Raw genomic sequence first — 20,853 nt, forward strand, 5'->3', positions numbered from 1 at the left:
TCTACTGACGGGCTGAGAGGTCTTGCGGCGCAGCCGCACCTGCCTCCACATTATACGGATGCGTCGGCCTTACTGGCACACGTATACGCACAGGTGTAGTGTCTAGTGACACACACTGGGTCAAACCACACACACCTCAAAGGAAGCGGCACAGACCACATCGACCACGCACGCACGCGACGCGCAAACACTCTGAGGACTGAGCTGAGATGAACAAACAAATTCAGAGGCAGTGGAGAGGTGCGTGCGAGGCTAGTGCGCTGCCCGCGCGGCGCTCCACCGGTCGCAGAGCGCCAGCCTCACTCGCCTCGCCATGCCAGCAGCCGGGCGCGCGCGGGAGAGGAGCAGAGCTGGTGCGTGGCGGGAGTCGGTAGCCGAGATCTGGACGCGCAGGACCGCCGGCGCGGCGAGGCTCGAGCAAGCGCCTGTGTGGAGGTCGAACGGCGTGTGGGAGGGCGGTGGGCCGCGAGAGAGTCGCGCAGCCCCGCGTGTGTGGACCGGTGGCGCTTCGGGTGGCGTATCGGGCCGTCAGAGGCAGATACGTGGCGCAGCGAGTGCGAATACATGCGATAATTCGCACGCACCGTGCCGAGCCGACCCGCGTGCACGATTGGAGCACCTCGAGGCGGCGCGATAGGCGGTATGTCGAGGTGCCGCGGCCCGCCGCTGCAGCGTGTCGAAAAGGCGCTCTCGGAGGCGCCGCGGTGGCGGCCGAGCGCGCGGAATCGGCGAGCAAATTTGATGGCGTGCCGGCCGTGGGCCCGGACGAAGGCGCTACCGGCTCGGTTCGAGACCAGTGCCTGCAGGGACGCCTCCAGCACTCAACACAGAGCTGGTTGAGGACGCGGAGACTTGGAACGTCGACGCCTACTTTGGGCGCTGCATGTGCCGGTGGGGCGGGGGTGGGGCCAAATAGCCGAGCGGGAAAGGTGCCTGCAAGGATCCCCAAAGGCCTGGGGTCGAATCTGGCCCGAAGGAATCCTAAAAAGGGGCCCTAATGGGGGCCTATGCGGCCCAAAAAGGCACCTGTGAAGAGAAGCCCCCCTAAGGATGAAGTCTCCTAGGCTGTGATGTCTCCTAGGCTGTGATGCCCCCCCCTAAGGATGAATGAAGTCTCCTAGGCTGCTTGTCTCCTAGGCTGCTTGTCTCCTAGGCTGCTTGTCTCCTAGGCTGCTTGTCTCCTAGGCTGCTTGTCTCCTAGGCTGCTTGTCTCCTAGGCTGCTTGTCTCCTAGGCTGCTTGTCTCCTAGGCTGCTTGTCTCCTAGGCTGCTTGTCTCCTAGGCTGCTTGTCTCCTAGGCTGCTTGTCTCCTAGGCTGCTTGTCTCCTAGGCTGCTTGTCTCCTAGGCTGCTTGTCTCCTAGGCTGCTTGTCTCCTAGGCTGCTTGTCTCCTAGGCTGCTTGTCTCCTAGGCTGCTTGTCTCCTAGGCTGCTTGTCTCCTAGGCTGCTTGTCTCCTAGGCTGCTTGTCTCCTACCGCCGCCGCCAGTGCCAGTAGCATTGCGACGATAGACCTAATGTGCGCGGCGCGCCTCCCTTGCTTTGGTGCAACTCTAGTACGAAACGAGGCGCATCGTCGGGAGTTCCCGAAACGCGATGAAGGGATCCATGAAGGCATTTTCCCAAGGTCGTGACGGAACCGCGGCTCCTAAAATTCTTTTGGTATCTCCGGCTCCCCGGCGCTGCGCACGCCCGCCGGCCAGATCGATATCCCGACGTTTTGTGTCGTTCGGCCCAAGATGTCGTCGCTCAAGCCTGCGCCCAAGATGTGCGCCCGCCCGCCCACGCTCTCCCCTCGTCTTGGGCGAGAGCGCAGAACCGCCGCGCCATGCGCAGGTCACCACCGATCGAAAAGTGGGTGAAGCACCGCGAGGATTTTCACCTGCGCTACCGGCCCACCGGTAAGAACGTGCGCGACGTGGTCCTCTGGGGCGTCGCCTTCCCCGTCTTTGTCTACTACCTCACTGTCTACCAGCAGGCGCGCGTGTGGCGAGAACCCGGCGGGTCCGAGAGAAGAGGGGCCGCGCGCGGCCCTCGTAGCCACCCTGAGCCCGCCCCTCCTCACCTCGTCCTACCCCCCGCGGCCTCGCAGAAGGAGGTCGACCGGCTGAACGGCAGGCCAAACACCAAGTACATGGGCTGAGTGGCAGAGCTGGGTGCGTGGGAGAGGGGGTGATGGGCTGCGGGCAACCTCACCGCGGCCTCTCTCCCGGCGGCGCAACCTCCGTGGGTGCGCCTGCTGCACAGCACAGTCTATCATGAGCGCGCGGCACGCTCGCAACCGCTGCTGGCGCTCGCGTGGTCTGACGCGCACTTGCCCTGACTAAATAGTCACTTGCCGGGGGACGGTGCGGCCGCTTTTATGCGGTTTATCGCTTTTTTTCATCTTCCCGAGCCGCTCCGCTGTGGAGGTGGCGCGCATTGCCACACTTGCGCCACTTAGCTGACGCAGAAATATTCTCGGCACACAGCAAGAGTGAGATAGCGGAAAGACGGCGCAGGCGGACGTCCGGCGTGTGTGGTCGCGGCGCGGGAAGCAGCGGCCTGCCAGGCACCCGGCCCCCGCCGTCCCCGACCCGTGCGCGTGCGCGAGCTTCGGCCGAGGTGTCGACCCGGGCCGCCGACGAGCCCCAGCCAGCCCGCCAGCGGAGTGCGCCAGCGAGCTCGCGGTGCGGTGGGAGAGGCCCTCTCTCTCGCCGCGCGAGAGAAGTTCACGCGCAGCTCACGCTGACGTGGTGGTGGGTGGGGCGGTGGTCCCTCAGGCCGCCTTGTTGGCGGCCTTCTTTGGCGTGCCTCCGAGCAGCAGGATCTGCGCCACGATGACAAGGTTCAGGCCGAGCGAGAGGACCACCTGGGGGGGGGGGGGGGGGCTGACAACGCTCGCGGCGTCGAGTAGTCGACGCTTCGAGCGGCGGCGGCGTGGGTCGACAGCGGCGGCGTGGGTCGTGGGCAGAGGAGGGAGAGGAGGGAGGGCGGGGCCGCGCTGCGCGCCTGTGTGTCGCTGCCGCAGGTTCTGCGCTATCTGCGGCGGGGGCGAGGAGGGGCGGCGGTGAGGCGCCGCCCCCGCGCGCCACTGCCGCGGCGCCTCCTCGCGTGCTGCAGCGACTAGCGTTCCTGCGGCACCGCTCCCGGTGGTGGGTGGGGCGCAGAGTGGCTGGCACCCGCGCCTGCGGCAGGCGACCGACAAGCCCAAGCAGCATGGGCAGGGTGCCCGCGAGCTCCTCGCAGCTGACGGTGCAGCGGCGGAGGCCGAGCGCGCCGCACGCGGCTGCCGGAAGCACAAAGTCAGGCACGAGCCGCCGGTAGAGGACGTAGCCGGATGCACACGCGGCGCTCGCCTGCGCGGCAGCGTCGTGCGCCCACTCTCAGGCGTCGGTGCGGCGAGAGGGGCGGCGGCGCGTGCCGCTCTCGTCTCGGCGGTCGCTCGCTGGGCAGCGCCTCGAGCAGAAAGCTGGCGCGCAGCCCGCCCGACATGTGCGCGTGGAGGATGTAGAGCGCGCTGTTCTGGGCGAGGAGGAAGGCGTTCTCGCCCCAGGTGGAGAACGGGTAGCCGAGCGGCAGAAAGTAGCTCACGTTGACCAGCGTCGCCACAAACTCAAACAGGACGGAAGCGTGCGAGATGCCCGCGACGCTGCCAGCCCGGTGGATCTTGAGGATCTGGGGCAGCTTGACGAGCGCGCTGCCAGCGATCACGGCGTAGCCGATCGCCTTGCTGACGAAAAGTTTTGGGCACTCGGTTTCGAGGAATGCAGTGGTGTTATTGAGTAGTTGCTGGAGACAGTCGTCCATGCCGGCGTTGTCGAATAAAGAATAAACAATTTGTCGAAATTTGGGGTCCCGCCTGGAGCTCCCAGATTCTACTCTCACTCTCTCAACCCACGGCCGCCGCGTGCGTGTGAGGACCGCGCCACCTGTGCAGTGCGCGCCGCTCTGCGTCTTGCAACGAGCGCACCTCCTCTCTCCCCGCTGCGGCGTCAAACGAAAATCTATGTGCCTTGCCAGCGTGGTATATCGTTGCTTATCGCATGGGAAAGCAGATGGCACGCGTGCGCAACTATTCGCGGATTCGCGCCGGCGACTGCGCACTTGGGAGGGAGCACGCCCTGCGGGAGTTGCGCGGGTTCCGTAGATCTAGCCTCACACTATATACACACACATGTCACAACCGGCTATGTGTACGCTCGGGCGTCGGGGAAAGAGGACCATGAGTTCGGGAAATCTGGCGACGCGACCCACCTTGCCCCACAGGACGGTCCCGGGCTCCTCCCGGCGCCTCTCGCCGCTAAGCGGATGGGGACACTTCGCCCCTCATCGCGTCGAAGCGCGAAAAGCGAAACTTGGATGCGTGTGCGCTCAGCACCTCGTAGTCGGACGCCGTGCCCTCGATGGCGCCCTCGGCCTGGGCGCTGGTGGTGTAGAAGCCGGCCCAAGGGTAGAGGTCCTTCTTTCCGTTGAGTGGCTCTTGCCGCGTGTACGACTGGCCGATTAGGCCGTGTGGTCTGTCGCGAGATGGCGCGTCGCCGCGCGCGGAGAATCCGATGTCGAGGCGGTGCTCGGCGCCCGAGACCAGGCAGCCCTTGCACGTGTGCATGCCGTGCACCTTCATGGTCCAGTTTCGGAATGCGAAGATGGCGCTCGAGTAGTCCATTGCCATCGTGAGGCCGAAGCAATCCTTCTTGCCGTGAGCGCCGAACTTGAAGGGGCGGCCGACGCAGGTGCCGTTCACCACCTGCCACCCAAAGTTGTTGGGCGAGAGCTCCGACGCGAAAAATGAGGCCGTGGCGAGCTTCTGCGGGGAGAGCTGCGCGGTGATGTGCGCCTCGGTGAGAAAGGTGCCGTTGATGGTCAGGGCACCGCCGTGCATCTTGAAGACAGCCTCCTCCGTCTTGACGTTCACCGACAGTCCGGGCGCAGACAGGAAGTTGTAGAGCGTGTTGTGGCGGCCGCGCAGGTCGGCGGAGCCTCCGTAGGCAAAATTGATGTGCGGGTCCCGGAAGACATTGCTCTCGAGACACGGGTCTTCCGAGGCCAGCGGCGCAACCAACAGCGGCAGCATTGCCCGCCAAAGGTCGCCTCGGCGGCCCACGATGCGCTTGGAATTGTGTGGTCAAGCCGACGGGCGCTTGCGGCTTGCACGTTGGGTCCAATTGCAAACCGACCGCTTGTGCGAATCTTTGTGTCTCCAAGTGCTGTGTTTGTAAAATCTGCTGAAAGCGAACCAATGGCTTACTTAGACAAAGAGCAGAATTCTCCTGGTAAATCAATTTTTCGGGCTCTGAGCCGAGTCCGAGGCTGGTTTTGTTGGGGCCAAAATCAGCAAAATCGCGGCAAAAAAAACGCAAAGAGCGACATAATCTGAAAATCCACGTTCGGATCGCTCCTCATCGCAAACCCCGTCAGCAGTTCACCCCTACGGGTATGTTCGTAAGAGCTACATACACTGAAAATCCCCGGAGAGAGATATTTTGCCAGACAGATGAAAGCAGACGTCTGCAAACCTTGCAAACACCTATCTCAAACTTCTCCCACATTTTTAGTTTCCAAAAAATTAGGACTGCCGAGGGCGGAGGGTTGGTTAAGTCTTAAGAGGGTTGTGGGCACTCTGTTTTTTGTTTGTGGGCGGGAAACTTGACATCTGGAGACACGTACGTACGACAAACTTGGTGGCACAAGGCACGCCGCCGCCCACCCGCACCTCTCTCGCACTTTCGGCGCCCAGGACTGCTGTCGGCGCCGCGCAACCGGCTCCGCACATCGGAGGACACCCAACGTGGACCAACTTTATGCTTTCGTTAGTCCAAGCCACTGTCAAAGCAACAAACTGTCTCTGTCAAAGAAGGCGCGCAAGAAGATGCGCCACCGTGGCACTGCTCGCTCAACAAGAGGCGCGTCAGAAGGCCGCTGCTTCCGTGGCGCAGGCGGAAGCCTCGCTCGCGCTCGAGTGTGTGGCAAGCGACCACATCACCTCCTGCGTGGATTGCCCCGTACCCCCTCCGACAGTTGACTCCAGGTCGCACCCGGGCCCTCCGGTCTTGGCCTTCCGGTTCGCCGACAGACCCGCTGTCGCCTCGCTCGCGGTCGGTACCTCCCCTCCTTCGGTCCCCCCCTTCGGGTAGCCCAGCCTCCGACGGGGCGGCTCCGCGTTCCCCAAAGTTCGTGTGGGTCCGAGCGGTGGCGGCCACGCCGGCGGCGGGGGTGGAGCGGCGGCGGGGGGCGGGTACGGTGCGTACGCGGTTTGTTTCTTGCACTTGCTTGGTTGGCGCACTTGCATTTTCGCTTCTCTGTGCGGGGCCCGGGTCCGGAGAGTCGCACACACACACACCCCGGGTGACTTCCTAGGTATAACACGCACCGCATCTGGGGAGAGCCCGAACCCACTCGCATAAATGGAGGACGACGAGGTCGACATACCCGTGCTCGACGGCAGAGGGCGTGTCCACGGGACCGCCGGCCTGTGCGACACCTCGCTCGGCGTGTGGGACGACGCCGTACGGCTGCTCAACCCGGCTGCTCTCCGCGCCGAGGCCCAGTCCGCCGCCTGGCCGCTCGCGGCCTCCTCCTTCTGGCTCGCGGCCGATGCCGCGCCGGCTTGCGCGCTGGAGGCGCTCGCCGCGGCCATCTTCAAGCTGCACGCCGGGAGCGCGGCAGGGCGGTTCGACCCGGCCTGCAGCGGCGCCGAGTGGTGGGCGAATGTGTCCGACTCGGCCAGCGTGTGCCGGGAGCGCGACGGCTACGGCAAGGTCGCCCTCCACTTTGACAAGGACGAGGCGGTCTACGCGGCGGCGGGAGTCTTTGTCCACCCGCTCCTCGCCACGATCACGCACCTCGGCGAGGAGGGCGCGCCGACGCTGATCGTTCCGGGCGGCCAGGTAAGTGCGGAGGGCGAGTATGCCGCCTCGCGCCTCCCCGAGGCGGTCCTCGTCCCGCCGCGGCGAGGGAGGCACGTCCGCTTCGACGGCCGCTGGCTGCACGGCGTGCCAGAGGCGCTCTGCAGCCCGAAGCCATACCGCCGCGTCACCTTCCTGGTCAACATCTGGATCGGCCACCGCCCGCAGTGCCCCCGCTTCCCCGCCCCCACCCTCGCGCCCGCCCGACCGCTCTCGAGCGGCGACGCCGCCCCGCCGCCATTTCGGCTGCGTCAGCGGCGAGCCGCGCCGCCAAACGCGCCGGTGCGGCGGGTGGCGGCGCGGCCGGCGGCGGCGGCCCTCCCTGCGGGGGAGGGGCGGCGGGAGGCCACCTCGGACCTCGCCCTCCCTGTGGATCAGACGGCGGAGCCTTTTGTGCTGCGGCTGCGCGCCTCCGAGGGCGAGCTCCGGCGCTTGCTGGGTGGCGGGGAGGTGGTCGTGCTGCGCGCGCCGCGCCGCTCTGCACTCTCCGGAGCGGGGGCCGCCGCCGCCGCGGTGGTGCTGGAGCGAGCGAGCAGCGAGGGCCCGCCGCCGCCGCCGCCGCCGCCTGCTTGCCTTAGGGTGAGGCCGAGATGAGTGTCCGTACTCCGGTTAGGGTTACCTTACGCTGTAAGTGGAGCAGGACAGCAGGTCCCTGCCGCTGCCCCGCTCGCCGCTCGCGGCGATGTGCGCGCAGTGCGGTCCGCCTTTGTGCCTGCGGACTGGGGTTCTTTTTGTGCGCTTTTCTCTGCGCTTTCAGCACTTTCCGAAAAGCGAAATATGACACGTCTCGCTACACTGATGATTAATGCTAGACGTGTGTATACCACGTTGTTGGCGTCATCGGCGGACCCTACGGCTTGGTATGTGACTCGTGAGTCACCTGAGGTGTGTTGGCGAAACACACGTGACCCGATCGCGAGCTGCAGCCGACGAGCCGAGCTGCAGGCTCTGCAAGCTGATCGCGGTGAGGCTACGTCCGCACGCTCCGAGTCCGCTCATACTCTCTGAGGTACCGTCGCGCCTCCTTCGCCCACACCGCGCTGACGTGCTGCGGCGCCTGGAGCTTGGCGCCGAGGCCTCGCAGCAGCAGCGAGGAGCGGGCGACAAGCATGTACTCCTTTGGGAGGGCCGTGATCTTGTCCTGCTGATTGAGCTGGAGGAGGAAGGCGGGAGGCGAGCAGTCGGCGACGTTGCGGTCGAAGAAGTGCGTGGCGAACTGGACGATGACACTCCGGTCCATGTGCTTGGTGCGCATGCCCATCTCGACCGCCGCCGAGACGACCGCGTCGTCATCGCGGGCGGAGAGCCCCATATAGAGCCGTGCGAGCGAGGCGCGTTGCCGCGCGCTCAGCGTCTTGCTGCACCCGAAGTCGAGCAGCCCGAGTCGCGCACCGCCGCCGCCGCCGCATAACCCGCCGAGGCCGAGGCCCCTCCTCGCCCTCGGGACGAGGAAGACGTTGCCGGGGTGCGGGTCGGCGTTGAAGGTGCCGAGCTCGAAGATCTGCAGCGCCTGAGCGCGCAGCAGCAGCGCCAGCTGCCGCTCCGTCGACGCGCGGAGAGAGAGGAGCAGCGGCAGTCGAATGGGCGGCGGATAGCGGTCGAGCGCCGCCACGCGCGCGAGGAGCGCCTCTCGCATCGACCGGCCCTCGACAAAGTCCATCACGAGCAGCTTGCGAGTGGAGAGGCCCTCGTAGCAGCGAGGCACCACCAGCCGCGACGCGAGCCGGCGCGCGCCCGTGCTGCGCCCGCCGCCGCCGCCGCCGCCGCCGCTGCTGCCGCCGCGTCCGAAGAATGAGGAGACCGCGTTCATTGTCCTCCCCTCCTCCTCGTAATCAAACTCCTGGCCCATGCGGCTGCGGTACTCCTTGACGACGTTGGCCTCGGCCTTCTTGCCGAGGACCGTCAGCACGCCGTGGATGTTGCCGAGGTCAGACAGGATGAGACGCTTGGCGTCAGGGTACTGCAGCTTCACAGCCACCACGCGCCCAGAGTCGCGCAGCACCGCGCGGTGCACCTGGCCGACGCTCGCCGTGCCGAGCGGCTCGCGATCGAAGCTGCTGAAGACCTCCTCGACGCCGCCGGTGTGGCCGCTGCGCCGCAGCTCGCGATTGAGCTGCCGGCGCACGTGGCGCCACGGTCGTCCGCCTGGCGCAGCGTCGACCATCGGCTCGAGCTTGCGGACATACTTTGGCCGAACTGGCGGCGGCGAGAGCGAACCCAGCACCTGGGCCGCCTTGATGAAGGCGCCGCGCATGCGGCCAATAAAGGACGCAAATCGACGGGAGAGCACCTCGTCGAGCTCGTCGAGCGCTCGCGCGCGCGCCTCGTCCGACTCGAAGCGCCGACACTCAAATAGTTTGAGGCGGAGCACGATCGGCATGACGTTCACCTGCGTGCGCACCGCGCGCCGAAACGGTCGCCATAGCGTGAAGAGTGACGCTGGCAGCAGGAGCGGCAGCTGAAGTGTGAGCGGCGCAGCCAGCAGCCGTGCGACGAGCGCGGAAGCAGCGCCTCGCGCGTCATCGTCTCTGTTGCTGCTGCCATCAGGTCTGAAAACGGTGGGCGGCGGTGGCGGCGGCGGCGATGGCGGCGCCGCCGCCGCACAAAGCGTGGAGCGGCGGTGTGACGGCTGGCGGCGGCGAGCGCGCAACGGCGACGAGCAGACGAGCGCTGTGCTGCTGCTCGCGGTGAGGACAGCGGCAAGCGTGAGGCGTGCCCCGAGGGCGAAGTGCATACACACGTGTACCACTGTGCCGCGGTTTCTTCTTTCTACTCTCCGTTGGGCCTCTCGGGACGATTGGAGACGGGTGGTCAAGAAGGATGCAGGCTCGAAATGGATGGGGGCGCAGTACTACGACGCGAAGTGGGTAGCCATAACGCGGCTGGTGCTCGTGCCTCGTGGAGACTTTGGGTGGGTGGCATTGCGCCGCCCACCAAGCAATTCCTCCACGTGTTCGCCAAGGAAGCGGTGGGCACCAACACGGACCGGACGGTGTATTGGGCGGCGTCGGCGAGCGCCTCCTCCTTTGTCGTCCACCACACGCAGCAGATCTCCATGGCGGCGGTGGCGGGCGACGCCGAAAACATTAAGAAGCAGGCGCGCACTGTGCGCACCAACTGGATCAAGAACAAGCAAGCGGCAAACGGCCTCTTGTCCTCGGCCCCAGTGGGGGGTGCCCGCGCCGCCTAGCTCTGCGGACGGGCCCCTCCACCCTTCACGTACGGATCATGTAGTCCCCACACAGCACACTCGCTGTCGTCGTGGGATCGCTTGTCATGTGAGAGAAAGAAAGAAAGAAAACAGACGCCCCAAGGGATGGATGGGAGGACGGCACGCCGCCACCAGACAGGGATTTTCCATGTGAGAGAGTGCGTGTTGTCGCTTTATTACTGAGGAAGCCGTCGCCCGCGCCTCGCCTGTCGCGTGAATCGTGTCGTGCGACCACTTACTGGCGTCATGAAGCGCTCCCGAGCCGAAAATGAAGAGCAACAGCCGGCGTCGGCCCGCTCCATATACGCCATCGCGTCCGAGTCGAGCCTGGACGCCGCGCTCGAGCAAGCGCCGCAGCCGCTGCGTGCTGCCATCGCTTGCCGCACGGGACTGTGGGGTGGCTTTGTGCACATGACACTCTGCTCGTTTGACGAGCATGTTGGCGTCGACGTGATTGAGGCGGCGGAGGCCATGCTGGCGAGCGGGCGGTCACGACTCGAAGACACACACGCAGCCGGTGACAGGTGCTTGCGACTACCCGTGGACCGGTGGGAGTGGGACGATCCGGTTGACGGTCGGAGCGCGTACGCCGGTCGGCACATCCTCGTCTGCCACCTCAGGGGCGGCTCCAACGTCCTGAGTGCAGTGATGAAGACCTGCGGAGAGCACAGGCTGGTCGGCACACGCGTCAAGTCGCGGGAGCCGTCGTCAAAGGCGCTGCACGTGACGATTCCGCTCGAGGCGAGGAGGCTGCCGTGCGACGGGGCGGCGATCCGCGCCTTCCTCGCGCGGCTCGAGTGGGAGCTCGCCGTGGTCAGGCTGGACGGGCCAAAGGCGGCGGCCACGCCGCCAGCGTCGAGTGGCGCGTTCGTCAATTAGTATTGCTTCAACGGTTGCATAGGCGGCGACCACGCCGCTGACTGTCGAGTGGCGCGGAGCGCTCTCCGTCTCCACGCAAGGGTCCGGACAGAGCTGAGGTAGCGAGGGGTAGGGCCGCCATTTTGGCCAGGGCCAGTGCCTCGCGGTGCACTAAGCACGCACCGTCCGGTGCCGGCGTGGTCATATGAGACGCGCCGGCGCTATGTTTGTGGGAGCAGGCGGCGATGTCCTGATAGAGTTTATCGCGCGGCGCCTGCAGCCTGCATGGGATCTTGGGCAACTTTGCAACAGCGTTTGTGCGTTGGGCAGCTCGGCGAGCAAGGTCGGGCTAATAGAGTAATGGCGGCACTCATTGGGGCAGCATATACACACATCGTAACATGTCGAAGGGGAAGGGCGCCGTCGCCCCGCCAGCCGCACGACGAGACATCTCGAGAAAGATTTAGTTTTAAAAATAAACCCTCCCAGCTCCACTCGGCTACGGTCGGTACCGACTAGAGGATCGAAGTAGGACGGAGATGGGCACAACAGAGGAGCTTCCGCCGCCATCAAGGCCATCCCATCCACATTAGCCCGGGCCCCTCATCTCCTGATGCCGATAGTTCGGGCCGGGCCGAACACATCGACGTGGCAGTGCCCGCCGGTGCCCTAATTTCCCGGCACCTGAGATGAAACGAAATTGGAGGACTTCAAGCGTTTTACGTTGCGATATTCGCTCGCCGCTCGTGCCCTGCTCGTGCCGATCGATGACGACGCGGCCACAAAGCGCCGCTGCGGACGAGCGAGGCCCCCGCCCTCCACCCGTGCGAGTCGAGGCGGTGGGAACTGAGCCAACTACGCAATCCGGAGGCCTTGAGCTTGGACGCATCTTGGGCTCCGGTTCCTTTGGCCAGGCGAGGGAGCGTGCACGCTAGAGCCCAGATCCGCCAAGTCTTACCCACCATTACCGTCGTCCAGGTCCGACTTGGAAAGTGGACTGGCACCGGCGAGCTCTGCGCTGTTAAGGAGTTCGACCTCTCTGCGACCGCCCGTGCCGACATGATGCATGAGGCACAGCTCATGGAACAATGCTCGCATCCCCACATTGTCAGGATCCTGGATGTGCGCGAAGACGGGCTTCGACTGCGCCTTGTGCTCGAGCTGTGCGAGGTTGCGCCGCCCCCTCGCCGCCCCGACCTAGCTACAAATCCTCGACCGCCTTCCCCATCGCCTACAGGGACCAACTCTCCAACGGCTCCTCGACCTGCGCGGTGCCCTCCTCGAGGCCGAGGCGAGGCGCATCTTCTCGCAGGTCTGCTTATAGCCCAGCGCTTGCCCTTCACCATAGTGCAAGGCTGTCCCTCCTGGCCTTAGGTCTGCTCCGCGCTCTGCTACCTCCGCGAGAACCTCATCGTGCACCGCGACGTCAAGGTACGTCCCCTGGGCTGTTTGTGAGGTTGATGCCCCTGCCGGGCCTCCCCGACTAACACTGCCTGCCTCCGCTCCTCCGATGGGCAACATCCGTTCTGCCCTTCCATCTGTCCCTGTCATACCTCCCTCCGCCTCGCGCCCCCCCTACGCAGCCGGCGAACGTGGTCCTCCTGCACGCCGTGCCCGACCACCGCCGCTCGCCGCTCGCCGGCTGCGTGAGCAAGCTGATCGACTTTGGGTTCGCGCGCGAACTTGGTGTTTCTGCTCACGGCGCCTCCAAGCGCGTATCGCGGCGCAGCTCTCCGTCCCGACGCGGGCCGGAGGGGGGTAGAGCCGATTCGCGCGACAGCTCGGTGCACGGCCATGAGACATGGGCGGCACTAGACATGGACGGTTCGCTCGACTTTGATGGCCGCACCCACGCCGCTTCGTGGCAGAACACCACCTATCTACCCAGCAGTCCGGTCCGTCAGCGCGACTGGGCGTTGCAGTCGGCGAGTGTTGCGGAGGAGCGTACCATCGCGGTGACGCCAGTCGGAACCCGCCACTGGTGCCCCCCCCGCCCCCGCCCCCGCCCCCCGCCCCGCCCCTTCTTCCCCTTTCCCCGAGCCGGGTCTGCGGTGTCAATTTACTGACCCGTTTGGCATTGCATCACCCGGACGTATTGACATTCCGCGCTGTACCTCCTGCGCATAGGGCCGAGCCACGCCTGCAGTCGGCTACTCTCTGCGGAAGAGTGGGCGAGGATGGCCGAGTCGACATGACTCTCGACGAGGCGCGCGACAGACCCGCCCTGCGGCGCCCTCCCGTCGCGCCCCCTCTTTATCGTGCCAGTCGTGTCGCACTAGGCCCTTCAGCTCGATATGTTCTCGCTCTCCCGGCTCCTGCGGTACATGCTGACTGGCGCCCCCACCCCCAACCCCGCGGCTCACGGCAGAGGCGGGGGAGCTCGGTCTGAGATCGCGCCTCGATGTCACCGCAAGGCGCACCCCCGAACCAGACTATCATGGAGGCGCTCGAGGCGCAAGGACTGCTGGACTGCAGCTGCTGCGGCGGCCCACCCAGGCGCGTGGTGCGCGAGCTCAGCCAGGTTTGAAGATCCGCGCGGAAGTCTAAGCAGAGCATCGTCAATTACGCCCAGAGGGCGTGACCTTGGTCAGGTGAGCACGGAGGCGCAGACAATTCTTGGCTCCCTCTCGGCGAATGCAGCCGAGCGCGCCGACATTTTCGAGGCGCGTCGCGCACGAGACGAAGCGGAGCTGGGCAGAGGTCTGCGGTTGGCGCGGCGTCTTCACTCGCACCGCCTCATGTGAACAGGCGTGCAGCTCGCGCTGGATCATGGACGAGTCCGTCCACACCCGATGCCAAGCCCGGGCGGCTGAGCGGTGCGCGTCGCCTTTGCGCGCGGCGGTCAAGAAGGCCCTCTTCGCGCCAGTCGGCTCCAAAGCGACCACAGCCAGCCCGCCTCGCACCGCCTCCCCCGACTCGGTTTTTGTGCTGTGAGCGTACGCGCGACTGGCCGGGCTTACATGCGCCGCCGCTGGGCTGCAACTACAGTCGTCGTGCCGCAGTGGCGAGCGCGACACGCAATGCTAGACGGGATCTGGGGCGCGCTTGTCTTTCCGGGTGGAGGCGCCACCAGACAGTGCACCGGTCCACGGACGTCAGACCACAGACCACACCGCTCACCGGACTCCGGAAGAGAGTACTCTTCACATGATGTTCCATCGTGTCTCGCACGTATAGTCCCCCGCTGGCGGGGGGTGAAAGCGCCTCATGGAGGGGGACCGAGGTCCGACCCCGCGAGCGCGACCGACGCCGGGGAGCGGGGCGATGCTTGTACGCCGCGTAGCCGTATGAGACACATAATAGACCAACTCTCCCGTAGCTAAAAGTACGTACGACCAACCTGAAACCTACACCTCATCCATTCGCCTGCGCGACCACAATTCGCGGGTGGCAGCACGAATCATCGTAGCCCTCCACTCTAAGCATCGCTGGCGAATCGTCCAGCGCTGCAAGTTCGAAGAGGCCGGGTGCGTCCCGACGCAGAAGCACCCGTGGGGCAACACCGCCCTTCGGCGCACGGCGAGACAGCTCTCGCAGGGCATCCTCATTCACAGCGTACGCATGTGCGCTGCCAGCGGGGAGGTGAATGCTGAGACGACCAGCGCTCAGCGCCACCTCGCCGTCAGTGCGGCGGCGCACCTCCCGGGCCACGAGGTGGAGGATCACCGACCAGACGTACGCGTCGTGCGGCAGCCCGAGAATCACGTCCGACGAGCGCTGCTGGAGCGCGAGGTCGAGCGATCCGCCTCGGACCGAAAACTGCGCCGAGGATGTGCACGCAGGCTGGACCGTCGCCTGGGAGGGGTGCACCAGCGAGACGATCAAGTTGCGCGACGGCTCGCCGCGCCGCTTGCAGAGCGGCGTGATGACGTCCTTCTCGAGCGGGTTCAGGCGCCCCCCCTCGGCCTGCGGCCAGCGGGTGAGCAGCCCATAGTTTAGCCCGACGACGCCGTCTACGGAGGCCTGCGCGTCCCAAAACCGGCACTTGTGCCTCCTGAGGAAGTCAATGGTCGCCTCGCCGCGCAAGTACCACAGCGCCTCGACGAGGCCCGGTTTGGCCGCGAGAAAGCGGAGCGTGGTCAGCGGCACGAGCCCGAGCGTCTCAAAGGCAGGGTCTTCTGGCGGCGCGAGCGGGGAGGGCGGCTCCAGATCAATGTCGAGGGTGAAGGCGGCCTTTGAGAGCGTCCGATTGACGCCCTTCCTGTTGCGCTGCAGCTCCCCCTCGGCGAGCACCCGGCACAGCAGGCGAGAATAGCCAGCATCAAAGGATCCGGAGCCGGAGCCCACCTTGCACAACGGCGGCACCGAGCGCACCCTGTAGCGGTTGCTTTTGCGGAGCAGCCCCCACCGCTGCTGCTCCTCTATGCGGGTCTCCTCGCCTGCGGGGAGCTCCTCCCAAACCTCACCGCGGCGCACGAAGACGGACTTGTTCCGCGCCCGCAGCACGAGCCCCTGCGAGGTGAGCAAGAGCTGTGCGTGCGCCCGGCTCACCTCGTCGCCGCTGAGCTGCACGTCACAGTCCTCGCCGCGTCCAATGGAAAGGCCTCCGGCGCCGACCGTGAGAATAACCCCAGATCGCTCGTCCGCGACGAGGGCGCACTGCTCCTCGGGTGCCTGGTCCGAGACTTGGGAGCCTGTGACAGTCTTCCTGCGTCGATTCGGGCTCTTCGTCGTCACCTCCGCGCAACGGCGTTGAGAACGTGGCCTTTGGCGGCCCGTTCTTCTTGCTCGCTGAGTAGTAGTCGTCCACCCGCGTGCGTTTGCCGGGAGGATCCATCCGACATCGTCGGCAGCCGCGATTTGAGCAGGTGTGCCGCCGCGCGAGCGACGCTCCGAGATCGCCCGAGATAGCGCGGCGCGGCCCCGGCCCGAGATAGCGCGAGATCGCCCGAGATCGCGCGGCGCGGCCCGAGGCGAGGTGGATGGGTTGGGAGCGAGGGGGCGGAAGTGGCCAGTGCGGTAGAGGGTCAGCTCGAGGCGCGTGAGCCGGACTTGTGAGCCGGACCACCCCCTCTTGTTTCCTGCGTTGTTGAGCCAGGACTCAACATACTCGGGCTGTTGCCATCCCAATCTGTCACTCCCCTTTCTCCCGGCCGGGGTGGGGCGCGCGCGGGGGCGGCGGGTGTGCGGCGAGTGTGCGGGATGTCTGTGGGCCCGAGAGCGATATGCCATGTCCGCCTTGCGTTTGTTTCATAACATCGAAGGCTAAGCTCAAAAAAAATAATACAGACGGGTGGTCACTTGTTGTAGCCTTTGTTTTTTATTTTTGGGGGGGAGGATCGAACCCGCTTATCTCGATGCATGCGCGACCGGTGGCATGAGGCATGTTAGTAAGACCATACTGCTGTAGGTCTTAACCTGGCATCTGAGCCCTGGCTGTCAGGCTGTCAGGTGCTGTCAGGTGATCTGTCGGGCTGTCGGGCAGCTGTCAGGCACTGTCAGGTGCCTCTGTCAGACCAGCTGTCAGGTGCTGTCAGTGCTGTCGGGTGCTGTCGGGTGCATGTCTGACAGGCGAGGGGTTCTGTAGCTGTCAGGTGCTGTCGGAGCTGTCGGGTGTTGCTGTCAGACGCTGTCGGAGCTGTCAGAGCTGTCAGGCTGCTGCTGCTGTCAGACGGTGGGCTGTTACTGTCAGGTGCTGTCAGGTGGTGCTGTCGGGGTGCTGTCAGGCTCTGACACACACCAGCCACACTTATGACACTATCAAGAGGAGATCAAGCAGGACTCTACTACACATACATACTCTAGCCTCTACTCTGCCTCCGGTCCCACCATCTTTTTCATGGTGGACGTCACCATCTTCTTGTCTGCCGCACTGAGAGCATAGCAGAGAGGCAGGGTGGAGTGCTTCTTCAGGTACACCTTGCTGATGATCTGGTAGTTGCTGGTCCAGCGGAAGGCCTCCCCATCGTTGTCGCTCGTCAGCTTGTAGTACTTGCACGCTCTGTTCTGGTAGCGCGGGCCGTCTGGGGGGGTCCCGTCACCCTTCACCTCACGGTACCACCGGAGGATAAAGAGGCCCTTGGGGTCGTTGATGAAGACCCCGTTGCTGCGCTGACTCATGGAGAGCTGGCGCAGGTACTCTGCGCTGGAGCTGCCAGTGGCGCGGCGCGCGTCTACTGTGCCGTCGGCGACGGCCACCTGCTCAATGTTGCCGATGGCAAAGACCTTGGAGCTGTCCTTGGAGACGGCCACCCCCACCCAGACGCCGTAGGCATATGACTGTAGGGCCCCAGAAGGCTAGCTGGTAGCTTCATTTGTAGTAGCACAGCCGCCGGTGCTAGAGAGGGGTCCGCAGAGGTGGCGGGCGGGAGGGTTGAGAGAGAGACCCATGACCATCCCATGACTACATGGACCACACTCACATGTCTTTGCATGTAACTTTGTTATACCCTCAATGGGGCACAAGAAAGAGGCTCTACGGGGTCTGTGTACGGTCTGTGCTGCTGTCGGGCTGTCAGGCTGTCAGCGCTGCTGTCAGGCCACTGTGTGCTGTCGGGCTGTCAGGCAGCTGTCAGGCTGTCACGTTAGGGCCTGACAGCGACGGAACCCCTCGCCTGCCAGACTCTGCTGTCAGGCTGTCAGACACGTGCTGTCAGACTGTCAGAGAAAGTGCTGTCAGCGCTGTCAGGCTGTCGGGCACTGTCAGGCGCTGTCCGGGGGTTGCTGTCAGGCTGTCAGACCAGGGCTCAGCCTGGCATAGTAGAGAGAGAGAGAGAGAGAGAGAGAGAGAGAGAGAGAGAGAGAGAGAGAGAGAGAGAGAGAGATGAGAGAGAGATTTTTAGAAGCCAACTCGAACTCTTGTAGTACGTGTACTTTCCCCGCTATCCGCGTCGAACCTCGTCATCACGTCCCACCGGCCAACCCCGCGCCCCCCCTCGCCGAGCCCGCGTCTGCCTCGTCGTTCCACCAAAAGGACACCGAGAAGCTCACCGTCAGGGCCTGCGCGGAATGCCACCACCCCTGCGGGATGAGCAGCGCATCGCCCGGCTCGAGCGTGTGCAGGGACGCCGCCTGCCGGAGCTGCTCCACCTCCTCCGTTGTCCACGTCCCATCGGCCGGCGGTGTCTCGAGCAAGCCCGGGTCGAAGGGGGAGGTGTTGGCGAGCGGCGAGCCGAGCGGCGGCGCGCGCAGCAGGCCTGAAGCAGATGCCCTGGGATCCTCCGGGCACCGCAAGTGCGCGCGTCAGGCTGGGCGGCAACTGTGCCTCGCGCCGCGGGCGGCCACAGCTGCACTCGCTTGCGGCCGACGAGCTGCACGAGCAGGCCGTGGTGGAGGTCGTGGTGCACCTGCGGGTCGTGGTCCCGGTGTCCGGGTCGGGGGGGGCGGGCGTCCGCAGCGCTGCCAGCCCCTCTTCGCTGCTAGTCTCAGTGGCAGAGGAAGGTGGCACTGGTGTCTGCAGGCTCGACGGGCGGGGAGGGCGGAGGCATCGGCGGGAGGCATCGAGCTCTCTCGGGAGTCCGAAGCGGAGGCGCACCGGCGTCGCCACGCCCGCGGGGCCGAACCAGGCGCGTAGGTCGGCGGAGGGCGGGACGGCGGGCGGCGTCCCGAGGTCGTCGCGCAGGGAGGGGATCTGCTCGAAGAGGGTGTGCTGTGCCAGGTAGCCCCGCGTGCAGCTCGACGTGACGGGCACCGTCGGCGAGACCGCGGTTGGCAGGCCGCCCCGGCGCGTGGCGGCGTGGCCGGCGAGGATCACGTCGTCGATGAAGGCCTCGAGCGTGCACACAACCTGCCGATCCGGGCGGGTGACAGTCTCCCTTTCCGGCTGGCTCCTTCCGGCTGCCTTGCCATGTGTGCGTGCTAGTCCCGCCGCGTGGAGTGAGCTGCAGTCCCTCGCTCGAGTGAGTGCGATATCTTGCGCACTATTATACAGGGCACTCTTGAACTGTGAGAGCCCCGAGAGTCTTCGCTGGCCGACTAGAGCGTAAAGCGCAGAGAACTGGAGGGAGTGTGCCCCGCGCCCGCCCGCCCACCCCGATGAGCATCTGCACGCCACCTGCTGCTCGCCCACGCCGTGCAGCGCCCTCTCCCCGATGTGCTCCGCCCCAACCTCCACGGGCACGAGCCGGTGGCCGTACCGGGCGCGGAGGTAGTTCGGCTCGCTCCACCTCCGGACAGCGGGCCACGCAGCAGCGAGGCGGGGCGCAAGGCGCGGGCAAGAGAGCGCGCAAACGGCAGACACAAACGCACGCAAGTCCGCACCGCTCATCTCGCCAGTCGGCGGGGGCGGCACGCCCCAGCCACGCGTCGACGGAGGAGGCTCCGTCGCGGGCGGGGAGCTCGTGCCAGGGTGTGGACCTGTCGTCAGGGTGAGGCTGACCAGCGAGAGGACGCGCTGCAGCGCCGCGCTGTGCGCCGCTGCGCGCGAGCGGAGGAGCGCCGCGTCGAGGAGTGCCGAGCCGTCCTCCAGCCTCCCGCCGCGGGAGAAGGCTGCGGCGCCGAGCAGCGCGACGGCCGCGAGCGCGGCGCTGAGCTGCTGCTCGTCAGCAGAGCCTGCGGCGCTAGGCAGCAGGCGCAGGCGGTCGAGGCACCCAGACAGGTCCGCGTGTAGGCCCTGCGCCACGGAGGCCGCAAGCACGGGCCTGCTCGAGCCGCTCTCGATGTCGCTGCAGAGGCTACGCACGGCGCTAGCGAGGCCGGGCTTGTGCTCCCGCAGCAGGCCGATCGTCTCGGCGACGAAAGCGGCGCTGGCGTCGAACGGATCCACCATTGGACGTGAAATCCTCATCGTCCAGACCATGGGGAGGCCCACTTTGGCCACAATGGCGGATTTCAAGGGTTCGAGCTCCCTGTCCCTCGCGTCGCCGCGGGCGTCCTCGCGCGCCGGTCACAACTCATAAGCTGTGTGCCGCTCCGAGCCAGCGGCGCCAACGGCATCGGCTCCAATCCCCTTCCCGTGTCCGGCTTTGTCGCCTGTGCATACACATGCTCGACCACACCACCGGCCAAGGCTACGTCAAGTCGCAGCGTGGCCACTACCATGACGGGATCTTCGGCAAACGAAACAAGTTCAACCTGCTTCTCCACGAGACATTCGGCGGCGGCTTCTCGCCGCCTGCAGTTGCAAAGATCAACCGCCTTGCGCGCAAGGCTCAACGCTCGGGCGTTGACCGCACCGCGTACCCTCCCCACTCCCGCCTCTCATTTGTGTCACACCACGCGGAACGCATCTCCATCGCTTCGGTGAAGGGGGTGAACCGTGCCATCCTCGATCGCCGCGTGCTAAGCTCGCTTCCGAGCTCTCACGCCGCGCGTAGGGCCCCTAGGGGCCTAGAGAACACAACCCCCTCTCTCTTTTCTCCCAGTAAGCTAAAAGTACGTACGTACATGCTCGTTAAACGCGGGATGCTCACCCCTAGCACAGAAAAGAGAAAAGAGACGAGGACCACAAAGAGAAGGAGGACTGTGGGCGCCACGCCCGCGCCCCCAAGCCAGCTAGTCTGGTCGTGGTCGAGACCGAGGTGTCGAACTGAGAGGCACTCCTGGAGGCTGCCTCCGGCCACCGCTCGACTACCCACGCACATGGCCGGTCCTGTGGCTTGCCTGGGCTTGCTCAGAAGCCTCAATTCGCGCACACCTTTGCTCTCTGGCTCCCGCGAGTGCGTTTAGGCCACTCAAGCAGGCGACGCCGAGCACCCGCAACGCATCTCGCTGGGGCGCCACCTATCGACCCGACTGATTGGCAGCATCAAAGCCGACCCCATGACGGTCCTTCAACCCCATGAGACAGGCAGTTGCGCCCTGATCTCGGTCCAAGACGGCCAACGCCGTGTCCGGCACCTGCTGGCTGCTTCACGGGGATGCCCCCCCCGGACACATGCTGCAGCCGCGAGTGGATGTATTGGTCGTTTGTGGGTCCCACAAGACTACTCTAGTAGGGGCCGGGCGCTGGAGCGTCGGCGGT

General features: G+C 65.6%; 7 protein-coding genes across 7 annotated transcripts; 3 read left to right on the plus strand and 4 right to left on the minus strand.

Annotated features, from left to right (window-relative positions):
* Window positions 1–2,419: 2,419 nt before the first annotated feature.
* Window positions 2,420–3,785, minus strand: EMIHUDRAFT_429419 (hypothetical protein; the record flags this gene model as incomplete). The annotated part of the gene is made up of 4 exons (XM_005786221.1): window positions 2,420–2,848; window positions 2,987–3,018; window positions 3,164–3,334; window positions 3,435–3,785. The coding sequence occupies 4 exons, from the start codon at window positions 3,783–3,785 to the stop codon at window positions 2,755–2,757; spliced, it is 648 nt and encodes a 215-aa protein (XP_005786278.1). The 3' UTR covers window positions 2,420–2,754.
* A 2,597-nt stretch (window positions 3,786–6,382) lies between these two features.
* On the plus strand, window positions 6,383–7,514 carry EMIHUDRAFT_229148 (hypothetical protein; the record flags this gene model as incomplete). The annotated part of the gene is made up of 3 exons (XM_005786222.1): window positions 6,383–7,021; window positions 7,262–7,333; window positions 7,497–7,514. 3 exons carry the CDS (start codon window positions 6,383–6,385, stop codon window positions 7,512–7,514), a joined length of 729 nt encoding a protein of 242 aa, XP_005786279.1.
* A 339-nt stretch (window positions 7,515–7,853) lies between these two features.
* EMIHUDRAFT_111533 (ABC1 family protein) lies at window positions 7,854–9,263 on the minus strand (the record flags this gene model as incomplete). Its single annotated transcript, XM_005786223.1, has 1 exon — window positions 7,854–9,263. The coding sequence occupies one exon, from the start codon at window positions 9,261–9,263 to the stop codon at window positions 7,854–7,856; it is 1,410 nt and encodes a 469-aa protein (XP_005786280.1).
* A 1,077-nt stretch (window positions 9,264–10,340) lies between these two features.
* EMIHUDRAFT_229151 (hypothetical protein) lies at window positions 10,341–10,973 on the plus strand (the record flags this gene model as incomplete). The annotated part of the gene is made up of 1 exon (XM_005786224.1): window positions 10,341–10,973. One exon carries the CDS (start codon window positions 10,341–10,343, stop codon window positions 10,971–10,973), a length of 633 nt encoding a protein of 210 aa, XP_005786281.1.
* A 592-nt stretch (window positions 10,974–11,565) lies between these two features.
* EMIHUDRAFT_229152 (hypothetical protein) lies at window positions 11,566–13,231 on the plus strand (the record flags this gene model as incomplete). Its single annotated transcript, XM_005786225.1, has 8 exons — window positions 11,566–11,616; window positions 11,760–11,852; window positions 11,931–12,122; window positions 12,190–12,264; window positions 12,327–12,383; window positions 12,536–12,621; window positions 12,733–12,933; window positions 13,159–13,231. 8 exons carry the CDS (start codon window positions 11,566–11,568, stop codon window positions 13,229–13,231), a joined length of 828 nt encoding a protein of 275 aa, XP_005786282.1.
* Window positions 13,232–14,306: 1,075 nt separating this feature from the next.
* On the minus strand, window positions 14,307–15,729 carry EMIHUDRAFT_229153 (hypothetical protein; the record flags this gene model as incomplete). Its single annotated transcript, XM_005786226.1, has 3 exons — window positions 14,307–15,404; window positions 15,444–15,496; window positions 15,579–15,729. The coding sequence occupies 3 exons, from the start codon at window positions 15,727–15,729 to the stop codon at window positions 14,307–14,309; spliced, it is 1,302 nt and encodes a 433-aa protein (XP_005786283.1).
* A 971-nt stretch (window positions 15,730–16,700) lies between these two features.
* EMIHUDRAFT_229154 (hypothetical protein) lies at window positions 16,701–19,659 on the minus strand (the record flags this gene model as incomplete). Its single annotated transcript, XM_005786227.1, has 5 exons — window positions 16,701–17,171; window positions 17,883–18,110; window positions 18,185–18,238; window positions 18,427–18,678; window positions 18,946–19,659. The coding sequence occupies 5 exons, from the start codon at window positions 19,657–19,659 to the stop codon at window positions 16,701–16,703; spliced, it is 1,719 nt and encodes a 572-aa protein (XP_005786284.1).
* Window positions 19,660–20,853: the final 1,194 nt, after the last annotated feature.

This window comes from Emiliania huxleyi, assembly GCF_000372725.1.
Source record: "Emiliania huxleyi CCMP1516 chromosome Unknown EMIHUscaffold_153, whole genome shotgun sequence".
NCBI classification, from domain to species: Eukaryota; Haptophyta; order Isochrysidales; family Noelaerhabdaceae; genus Emiliania; species Emiliania huxleyi.